The following is an 11095-nucleotide window of genomic DNA, read 5'->3' as shown; positions in this document are numbered from 1 at the left end:
CCCCCCCGCCCTTCCCTCACACCCCAGCCCCTCTCCCCACACCCCAGCCCCTCTCCCCACACCCCAGACCCTCTCTCCACATATCCCAGCCCCTCTCCCCACACCCGTCCCCCTGCCCTCTCCCCACACCCCAACCCCTCTCCCCACATATCCCAGCCCCTGGATCCCCAGCCAGCAGGGCCTCTCTCCTGGGTCACCTGTCAGGGCCCCCCCCTGAAGTGGGCACTGGGGGGCGGGCACGTTCTTTGGTCATGCAGGGTGTGGAGCTGGGGTGGGGCTCAAAAGGTCCGGGGTCTGTGCCCTGGGGCCCAGCCTCGGCCCAGGTGCTCCCTTGCCACCAGCCCAGTCCCCACGTGTACAGGACTCTGTGGGCCTGCGGCCTCCCTCCGCCGTGCACCGGAGCTCTGATGGCCGCAGGGAGCCTGAGTGTGAAGGACAAGTTGAGGACTGCGTCGCCGCGGGCGAAGCTAAGGAGACCACCCGCTGACCTGGTGGGATGAGCCACCTCTAAGCAGTAGCCTGAATGGTGCCGTGAAGGGACGTGCTCCAGATCATTTAGATAAACGTGTAAATGACCCCCAAACTCATGGAGACAGTCTCCCGTGGCTTTTTCCCAGAAGATTGATAGTTTTGGCTTTTAGGTTTGGATCTGTGATTAATTTGGGGTCTGTCGTGGGTTACGTTACACACTCACCTGCTGCCCCGTGCCATTTTTGGAAAAGACCCCCCGTGAAGGAGCCCTGGTGTCCCATCAGAAGTGAATTGGTGGCGTGTGTACGGGGCCTGTCTCTGTTGCCCTGTCTCACCCCCGTCACGTGGCCTCGATGACTGTGGCTTCACAGGAAGACTTGGAATCAGGTAGTGAAAGCCTTCCGGCCTTTTCCTTTCTGCCAGAAATCTTAGGCCATTCTAGTCTTTCTGCAATCCCATTTGACTCAGCAAGTTTTACCAAAAAAGGCTGTTAGTATTTTGATTGGGACTGTGTTAAATCTACATACAGTTTGGGGGAGAGCTTCTGTCCCAGTGCGGTTGAGTTTTCCAACCCCTGGACACGGTTTGTGTCTCTGCTTAGCTGCCTTCTGTGATTTCTCAGGGTCTGTGTGAGGTCTCGCTCATATTTCATTGGACTTCTCTCCATGCATTTTATTTTTGGTGCTCATTTAAACAGATTTTTAAAAATTCATCTTCTAATTGTTAACTACCAGCTTCTAGAAGTAGAATTGAATTCCGTGTATTGACCTTGTTTCTTGTGATGTCACTAAAGCCATTTGTCAGTTCTAGTAGTTGTGTTGTGGGTTGCTTGCTATGTTAGTTATTTATTGCTGCTTCACAAATCACTCTCAGAAGTTACTCGCTTAGAACAATAGCTGTTGACGATCTCCGTTTCTAAGCGTCAGTGGCCCATGCGTGGCTTCACTGGGGGTCTCTGGCTCAAGGCTGTCCTCACGCTGTTGGCTGGGGCCACGGTCTCATCTGATGGCTCCACCGGGGTGGGTGGGGATCCACCTCCAAACTCACCCCCTGGAGACCCTCCCTACCCCCTGACGTGGCAGCTGTGGCCCCAGGCGAGTGGCCCGAGAGAGAGGGGAGCGAGGTGGGGATCCTTTCATGGCTGAATCCCCCCGAGTGATGCCCGTCACCCACGTGGTTCTGTCCATCCGACGTGAGTCACAACGTCCAGTGCACACTGAGAAGGGACGTAAGGTGTGAGTGCCAGGCCGTCCCACAGGCTTCCTGCCAGGCCAGGGTTTTCCACGTGAACAATAATTTCATCAGTGAATAAGCGATAAGATTTTGAAACAAGATTATGATCTAATCATTCCCGTAACGCGTAAAGATATTGAAATACACTCTCAAGTATGAAAGGACTGAGAATAGCCCACCGTGTCCCCTTCCTTTAGAAATTACTTAAAGGTGTCCTCCTGGAAGATGGATCAAAGTAAGGATAGCTGACAAAAGGAGAAATGGCGTTCAAGGTCATGTTTTTAATGCACATGTGACCACACATAAGTTTAAAACCCAGGATGCGTGTTCACTTCTAAAATCGCTAATGAGAGGGGCGCTTGGGTGGCTCGGTTGCTTAAGCGTCCGACTCTTGATTTCGGCTCGGGTCATGATCTCACTGTTCGTGAGTTTGAGCCCCACATCAGGGTCCATGCTGACGGTGTGGAGCCTGCCTGGGATTCTGTCTCTCCTTCTCTCTCTCTACCCCTCTCCAGCTTGCTCTCTCTCTCTCTCTCTCTCTCTCAAAATAAAAATAAAAATAAAAATAAAATAAAATAAAATAAAATTGCTAATGAGAAAAAGGCAAGGAAAATCTAACTCTTAGGCCAAAAGCAGAGGTGGGGAGAACAGGAAGCAGGAAGAACCTGGCTCCTGAGGTACAGAAGTGTGACAAGCACAGGTCTCGACAGCGGGCGAGGACGAGTCCACACGGCACGGCAGCGGGCGTGATGAGTTGAACACCCGTGAAAACGTAACGGCGGTGTCTGTGTCCAGGTCTGTGCGGGACACAGCCTGGGCTGGTGCTCGCCCTGTCGCTCCAGCCTCCTCGTTGGGACTGGGGTGGCCTCTGCCTCCTGCTGGGGACCTGACGTGTGTGCCGGAGACAGAATCGCACTCATGGGGTACGAACAAGCGGGTAAACACGGAGGCGAACGGAGAGGGGAGCTACTCATCCTTTGCCACGCGGCAAGTTAGCTCCAAACTCAGCAGCTCAGAAAGTAAACGTTGATTCTCTCACACTGTCCGGGGTCACGAATTTGGGAACAGCTTAACTGGGGGCTCTGGCTGGGGTCTCGCGCCGGGTGGCAGGGAAGCTGTCCGCTGGGGCTACGTCATCTGAAGGCCCAGCCGGGGCCGGGGCCCGCAGCCAAGATGCCTGGCTCGTGTGGCTGTTCCTCCACACGTGGTCTCTCTGGGGGGGGGGGGGGGGTGGGGCTCAGCGCCTGCGTCCTGCACCATCACTTGTCCCACCCTCCGCGGGCCACCGTGTCCAGCCCGCACTCAAGGGACAGGCGTTCAATGCCTCATGCTGGACGGAGGGGTGTGTGGGCATTTAAGAAGGTCCGCAGGCTGAGTGTAATTAAAGGTAGAAGCTTTAAATTGGAGAAAAAGTAAATTTCTATTGACAAGAGGTAAAATCCACAATGAAGAGATCAGAGGCATAAACTTGTAGGTGATGAACAATATGGCATCAAAGCATTTGAAGGGACGGCGCTTCCAACAGCAGAGGAGCCGCCGCAGGGATACACTTGCGGTGCCCTTGGCCTGAGCAGGTGTATGAGAACCCGTGTGTATGTAGGATCTGAGTAAAATCGCTCAGAGCTAATTTAATGTGTGTTCATATGTACCAAGCTTCACGCTGCACATCCAGAACACCTTCATTTTCAGCATTTAAGGAACCTTCATTGAAAAGCAGTATCTGATGGCCCACAAAGAAAGTCTCGATGAATTCCTCAAACAGAAGTGACACCATTTATATTCTCCGGCTACAATATAATAACGCTAAGAATCAATAACGAAAGCCAAACCAACTAAACAGCCTCACAGCCGGCTAAAAATTTAATCTCTTTCTTTATTCCTTAAATCACCATTGATTCAAACAGGAAACAAAAGCCCAACCATTAAGGGCAATTCAGAAAATAATGATATCGAGAACATTACACATCAAAACTCACATGCTCTGGCCTCAAAGTTGGGTATTAACTTAAACAAATGAGGACAATAACGAACTGCCTTTGAATAACGGAGCCAACTCCTGCAGGTGCCCCCCTCGCCCGGCGACCGGGGCGCGCACCTGTCGGGCGGGGCTCCCACACCCGCGCCGGCCCGTGAGGCCCCACCTGGCACATCTCCCGTTTGTCGTTTCACGCTTCGTTTTGATTCTCTGTGGCTCGTCGTCCTCCGGGAACCATCTCCTCCTTGCTTTTCATAACAGGGCTCCCCGAGCGAGCCTGTGGCCCGCTTCACAGCCACGTGACCAAGTTTGTTCGCGGGCTGTGGCTAGACGGGACCCGTGTGGCTGAGGTTGTCCCTGCCGCCCTGCGGGGTGGGTCGGGGCCTGGGGCCCAGCGCCCCGGGGAGGGTAGGCGGCGGTGAAGTCAAGGCCAGCTGGTGTCAGAACAACCGGCCCAGCGTCCCCCGAGCATCTCCACCGGTACCCCGGTTCCCGCTCCTCCCCCCAGGCTGCAGATGTGGTCGGTGCCTCGCTATGCGCGCGGCTCCTGCTCCAGGGCCTGGCACTGTTTCCGTGCGTGCGACTGACACAGATTCACCTGCCCGCGGACGCTCATTGGTGACCCCACGACTAACCCTGCCGGCGCTTTCCCGGTCATCCGGGGACTGCACACAGCAGCGAGGAATCAGTGTCGGGACAGGCACGTCCGGCCGGAGGCGGCAGGAGGCCACGCCCCGTCTCCTCGCTTGGGCTCACGCTGTAAACACGGGTCCTTTTTGCTGTCCGTCTAGCGCGACGTCTCCCGCAGTTTTGTGCTTTTTGTTGGTGACTCCACGGCTTGACACGGCCCCCCGCCCCTGCCGCGTGCTGCTCAAGTCCCCCCAGAGGCCGAGATGTGCCCGCGGAGGAGACCCTGTGTCAGGTGGGCCCCGTCAGGGCGCGAGGTCCGCTGACGCCGGCGTGGGGACTCTGTGCGAACGGATCGACCACGTGTTAGGTAAAGTGTCTTTGGACGGAAGTACGCACCGAACACGGCTCCGTGCTGAGCCGCGGATGAAAACGTGACCCGACGCTCCCAGGGAGCCGACCCTGCGTTTCCCCGGGAGCCGGTGTTCCCGTGTTGAAGGAGCCCGGCGGCCGCGGACGCCACCAACGGACTGCACGTTCTGAGCTTACCCGCGGCATTGGGCCACCCTGCCTACCTTCCGCGTGGCCTTCCAGCTGCGACCCAGTGTGGCTCTGTCTCCTGTGCCGTTCTGGGTGCATCTTCTGTCCCCCTCTCATCCCTCCCGCGACGACAGATACCTGGGCGGCCACCGACCCACACAGGACGAGCCTGCCCGTGGCACCTGGGAGCCCGGCCACGTGGGCCCTGGCACGAGGTCCGCCCACACCCCGGGTCCCGGGTCCCCGGTCCCCGGCCCCGGGACCCTGCCAGCGCTGGCATCTGAGCAGTGAGTGTGTCTGATTTTGCATGAATCTGATTCCTGTCGGGGTCGACCTCTTCATGGAGGGGTCAGCCTCCCTCTGCAAATCCCCCGCTCACTTATTCTGTTCTGTTTTCCAACTTTTTTTTCTTTTTTTTAAATGTTTTTATTTATTTTTGAGACAGAGAGAGACAGAGCATGAGTAGGGGAGGGGCAGAGAGAGAGGGAGACACAGAACCCAAAGCAGGCTCCAGGCCCCGAGCTGTCAGCACAGAGCCCGACGCGGGGCTCGAACTCACGGACCGCGAGATCGTGACCTGAGCCGAAGTCGGCCGCTCAACCGACTGAGCCACCCAGGCGCCCCTCCAACTTTTTCTTACCAGTTTCCAAAACTTGCTGATGTGGCCTCAGCCTACGTGGGGTCCGAGCTAGGAACACGGCTCTGTCGTTCTCCATGCGATGATCCGATCACCCTTCATTCCTCGTGTTTGAGAGATTAAACAACAAAACACCAGAGATGGCTAGTTAGCACGTACACTCTTTGCATTTTTTGAGATGATCGTGTGGTTTCTCTCCCTTAGGCTCTCGGTGGAGCTGAAGGCACGGACGTGTTTTCTGAGGCGCCTCCTGCTTGGCCACGGGGTCACTTAGAACACAGAAGCATTTCACTTAAAATGCGTGGATCTGTACTTGTGCACACGTGTACCTCTGTGCGCACACACCTGTACGTGTATACACACGTACCCGCATTTTCTCGTCCGGGTTCTGAATCTCTCTTCCGTGCTGTCTGCGTGTGCTTTGCTTTGGCATCAGCGTCATCCCCACCTCGTGAGCCAGGGTGCGGACTTCTCTCGTCTGTTTTCTGGAACGGCTTACAGCAGGCAGGGGAGTCGGAGCGGCTTGAGAAGCCTGGGGCTGGCTGGCTCTGGGGCCTTGCGTGGGGCATGCTGCACTTTTCAAGTCACCCACCTTGATGCATTTTCTGGATGGCGTTTTGAGTACTTGCTCTGGGTTACGTGGAGGGGATGTGGGAGGCCGGCTGGGGCGGGCGGCCGTGGGGAGCCGTGAGAAGCGTGAGAGCAGGAGCGCGGGGAGGATGCCTGCCCCGGGGGCTCAGAGAGAACCGGGCTCGGCCTAGCTGGCTTGGGGTGGAGAATCAGCCTGGGCTGGGTGCACCGGTGGTGGGGGTGCTGGGGCCACTGAGCGCATTTGCCTGAATGTGAGCCCCCACCAGCGGGAGGCCTGGGTGTTGGGCGGGACACTGAGTCTGCAGAGGTGGCTGGCTGGAGAGGCCAAGGACGGAGAAAGAGAGATGTGCCCTGATGGACTGGAGCCCCTCTCTGGCCCCCAAGCCAAGGGGGGGAGCCCTCTCATCCTCCAGGCTTGCTGCTGGCATCGCCTCCCCCAGGAAGCTTTCCTGGGTGCCCAGCTGGCTTCTCTAGTGACTTGGTGGTTCCTGGTGCCTGGCCGAGCTCTTGCCAGAGGACACGTTGGCTTGAGGGGGGGCATGGGGACCCGGGGGGCACCTGTGCGTACGTCCTGCCCGCGTGGGCAGGGGGGTAGCTGGGTACCTCGATGGGGAGGCTTCTCTCAGCCCCCAGAAGCCCAGGGCCAGTGGGGGTGGAGCCCGCGGCCCCGGAAAGGGACCACGCGCGACGTGGGGCTGGCCCTGCTCCTGCCACTGCTCAGACCCTCGGTCCCTGGGGAGCGAGAGCCACTGGCAGGGGCGTGTGCGTGTGCACTGTGTGTTAGTGAGTTGGTGAAGCTGGGCAGGTACCTGTACCCTGCCATCTGCCGTGTGTGTGTGCCTGAGTGTGCGTTTGAGGGTGTGAACACACACGTGTGGGCGTGCTGGAGTGACCGAGTGTGTGCCCACATCTGTACAGAATGGCGCTGGCGTGTGTGTGTGAGTGTGTACTTGTGGGTCTACTCCGTGTGTGTGCACAGCGTGTTCATGCACATACTCACCTGCACAAATGTGTGCACACACACACAGGTCACTGCAGCACACTCACGCCCACTAGCATGTGTGTGCTTGGGTCCGTTCCCTTGTGTGCCCGCACGAGGGCTGCGTGTGTGTGCACATGTGGCCTGTGCGTGGCACGTGTGAGCACGTGCGTGTGCCGGTTCACGGGTGTCGGAGGGGCCCCGGCTGTGGGCACTGGTGGACGCGGGCGTGGCCTCACCTGGCCCCCCACGGGCTTCTCTGGAAGGTCCTCGGGCGGGGTCCCACGGGCACGGCCACTGTCCCCTTCACCATCAGAGGCCCCCACGGGACTTGGTGTAAATACAGCAATCCCAACTTCAGGTAAATACAAGATGCATCAAAAGATTTAAGGCACCTGTTGTGTATTAAAAGAATTATATCTTGTTTATGGTTCGGTGTAAAACGCACAGCTGATTTATGTAGCGGCTGGCCCATCACAGAGGAAATCCTATTTCAATCATAAATGGCAGGGTTTGATTTAAGAATTCATTCTTTAATGGGTCTGCAATGTTCAAATTTAAACCCATTCAATTCATCAGCCAAATATTCAATATGGGGCACAGGGAACTCATTTAGGCAAACAGAGACTTTTAATATAAATTTTCCGGGAGATTTCTCCATCGATTCCGCAGTTTAGTGCAAAATGATTTGTGCGATACATTCTCGGGGATCAATGCTGCCGGTCAATGGCTCCTATAAAACCGGCCCCCCCGCCCGGCGCGGGTCAAGGGACTTTGGCTCTCGGGGCGCTGCCGGCCGGCGGATGCGGCGCTCGGACAGGGTCATCGGCCGCTGTGCTTGTGCTGAGGCCCGCCCGGCGGCAGGGGGCCCGCCGAGAATCTCAGGCTGACCTCGGGGCTGGCCTGTTGTCCGCTGAGCAGACGAGACCCTGGGACTCGGGAGCTGGGCTTCCACGGAGGCCCGGCCCTGCAGCTGACAGGTGCAGCCCGGCCCGGTGGGCGTCCGGCTGTGTCTCGCGGGGCCCAGCCCGGGGCAGAGACTGTCCGGCTGGCAAAGTTGCTTGTCCTCTCTTGAGCCTGCAGTGCCCAGGAGAGGCCCTGTCGGCCGCGCCCTGGGAGCTGGTTAAAAGGCATTTCGGGCCAGGCCAGAGCCGCCCTCCATGGCCGGGGCCTGGGTCCGAGGGCTGGTCTCTGGGACAGATGAAGAGGCAGACGAACTGCAGATATCAAGGCATCAGACTGGGGTCTGTCAGTGGGAGGGTCTCCAGGGGTCCAGGGGCTGGACCCCCAGCCCAGGCTGAGCAAGCGACGCGAGGGCGAGGAAGGAAACGACTGCCTACGTCGTGTGCTGCCTGTGTGCCTGGCCCGCACCGAGTGGGAAGCCCCAGGTGGCCCGGGGCTCTGTCCTGTGCCGTTTCCTAGGCAAGGTGGCTGGGGCCTCTAAGACCCACCCGAGGTCATCAGACAGGGATCAAAGCCACGAGGTCTGGTCTAGTGCCTTGCAGCCGGCGTGGGCAGGAGAGGCCGGGCCATTCTCAGCAGCATCATTAGGGGGCAAGGGCAGTGCCCACGGCGACTGGGCATGTGACAGCCCTGGTGGAGGCCCCTGCCCCCACATAACTGTCCCGGAGAGGGGCCACGCTGGACCCTCGGGGCCGCAGGAAGGATGGTCCCAGGGCACCAGCGCGTGGGACACGTTACAGGCAGGGGTGCTGGGCTTCCCTGCCCTTACCGCTGGGCACGATGGGGCCAGGTAGATGGCTTGGGGGGCAGCTGAGGGCCGCAACTCTGGGCCAGGCGCACTGGCCCCCAACGTACCAACCCTGGGGCAGGAGGGGCCCTCAGGATGCTTCTCTCTCCCCCATTCCATGACCTGCCCCACTGCATCTGGGCCTCCTCCCCACTCCCCCCTGCCAGCACTCCTTGTGCTCATCCAGGACCTGGCCTCAGCATGGCATTGGATGTATCTTGTTGGTTCATTCATTCATTCGTTCGTTCCATTGTTCATTCATTTGTTCACCCATCCCTCAGCTGTTTGCTTCCTCTGTGCCCTGAGATGAACCCTAACCCTGCCCGACTAGGACCCCCAGTTGAGAGCTGGCAGGTGGATTGAGGCGTGGGGGGCTCTGGGGAGCAGCACCGTACGGCTGTGTGCCGGTGGGTGGGGTGCGGTGGCCCTGCAGGGGGGTCCCGGGCAGGGGAGGAGCAAGTCGGATGCAGGGCAGCCTGAGTGCTGCAGTGGGGATCGTGCAGGGAGGTCAGCAGCGACCCTCCGGGGTCACAGGTGAGCTCAGGCTCAGGGGAGCCCCAGGGGGGTGTGGCCGGAGCACCCACCTCAGTGGCCTCAGTGGAAACTCGGGCTTCTGGAGACGCCTGCGTGGGCACGGTCGGGGCCTTCCCGAGAGCTGAGGGGACGGAGCCTGTGGGGGGAGGAGACAGAGCCCCTGCCAGGCCCTCAGGTGGGGGCTTCCTGTCGCCAAGGCTGGAGGGCCGCCCTTCTCCGAGGTGAAGAGGGCTCTGCCCTGAACTCGAGGCAAATGTGAGTCCGGGGCCGTGCTGCCCCCACCCTGCCCGGTGGCCCTCGTCTGAGCAAGCCAGCTGCCTCGGCGGCGTCCCTGTGCACGGGGATACGCCAGGAATGAGAAGCAGGGCCCATATTGATTTCATTCCCAAATTATTAATCAACTTCACAGCTCAACAGAAATATTGTATTGTTCAGCTTGGGCAGGTCCAAATGGCTCTCCCTCAGGCGAGGAGCAGGGGGCCGGTGAAGGACAGCGGGTGATAAACGTCCCAGCCTCCGTAGAGGCCGACGGGCGCCCACGAGGAGCTCAGAGCGCTGGGCCCTGCGCACACTCAGCCCTCCTATCTGACCAGGTGAGTGCCGGGAGGAGGCTGGGCTCGGGGTGCCTCGTGGGTGGCACTGCCAGCTGGGCAGGGGCCCGAGGTTCTGGGGCCCCGGCCCCACCTCTTCTGGCCCCTGGGAAGCGGGAGGGCAGTGGAGAAGGAGGGGCAGCATCCCATCGAGCCTCCCGTGAGGCGCCACCCTGCCCGCAGCTCCCTAACGGCCTCCTCCCCCAGCTACACCCCCCTCCCCCCACACCAGGTTCAAGGGCCTCCCTGTGTCCCTGTCCACCTGTCCGGGGGCTATCCCATCTCCCCCTGGCAGACTGGCCACACCCAAGCCTATGGGTGCTCAGAGGTTTGGAACCTTTCAAGGAACACTGGGCCTTTACTGAGGACCGACTGTGTGTCGCTCTGAGGCCAGGGCCCTGCTGGGGTATTGGTGGGTTCCGACCTTGCACTCTCCAGTGTCCCCTGACCCTGCCTTCCAGGCACTCTGCGGGGAGGGGGCCGGGACCCCGGATGCCACAGCACCACACAATTCAGGGTAGGACGGGTCGGGGCACTGGGGATTCTGGGATTTTTTTCTCCGGGTGCAGGGAGGGTGTCAGGGGGGTGCTTGGTGGGACTCAGTCTCCCATGGCATGGGGAGTGGCGTCGGGCTCACTGAGGTCCTGCTGTGAGCAAACCAGGCGTCAGGAGAACACCAGGAGGCACCGGGAGACCACACTGGAGATTTAGAGGCGGTCAGTTTCAGCAGATGGCACACTGTGGTCACGGTAGAAGTCTCCTTAGTTCTTAGAACTGTTCCCCGAGGCACAGGCAGATGCAACCAGGTGTGTGTGGGGGAGGGCACTGCAGGTAGCCTGGGCCGGGGCCGGGCCCGACAGACCAGGTGCTGGCACTGAGCCTGTCCCAGGGCGTGGGGACACGCAGGGACACTACTGCTGTCTAGCTATTAACATTTCCACAATAATGCAGAGCGGAACCAGGAGACCCCACGTCACACCCCGGGGGAGACGGCCCTCCGAAAAGTGGGTCCACGGGCCTTGGCGAGGGTGTGGGGAAACTGGGACCCTGTGCTCTGTCGGTGGGGACGTAAACTGGTGTAGCCGCCATGGAAAACAATGTGGCGGGTCCCCCCAAAATCAAACAGAGAGTCTCCCTGCCATCCAGCAAGCCCACGCCCGCCTCCCCC

General features: G+C 59.4%; 1 protein-coding gene across 1 annotated transcript in view; it reads left to right on the top strand.

Annotated features, from left to right (window-relative positions):
• Positions 1-9891, top strand: part of SLBP (stem-loop binding protein) — a 76562-nt gene extending 66671 nt beyond the window's left edge. The window contains exon 8 of the mRNA XM_049630155.1: positions 9773-9891. Coding sequence (XP_049486112.1) covers positions 9773-9838 — 66 coding nt within the window. The 3' untranslated portion in view covers positions 9839-9891. The remainder of the gene's footprint in view (positions 1-9772) is intronic.
• Positions 9892-11095: the final 1204 nt, after the last annotated feature.

The sequence above is a fragment of the Panthera uncia genome, chromosome B1 (assembly GCF_023721935.1).
Source record: "Panthera uncia isolate 11264 chromosome B1, Puncia_PCG_1.0, whole genome shotgun sequence".
NCBI classification, from domain to species: Eukaryota; Metazoa; Chordata; class Mammalia; order Carnivora; family Felidae; genus Panthera; species Panthera uncia.
The sequence above is the reverse complement of the archived record's forward strand: the minus strand, read 5'-3'. Positions and strand labels throughout refer to the sequence as shown.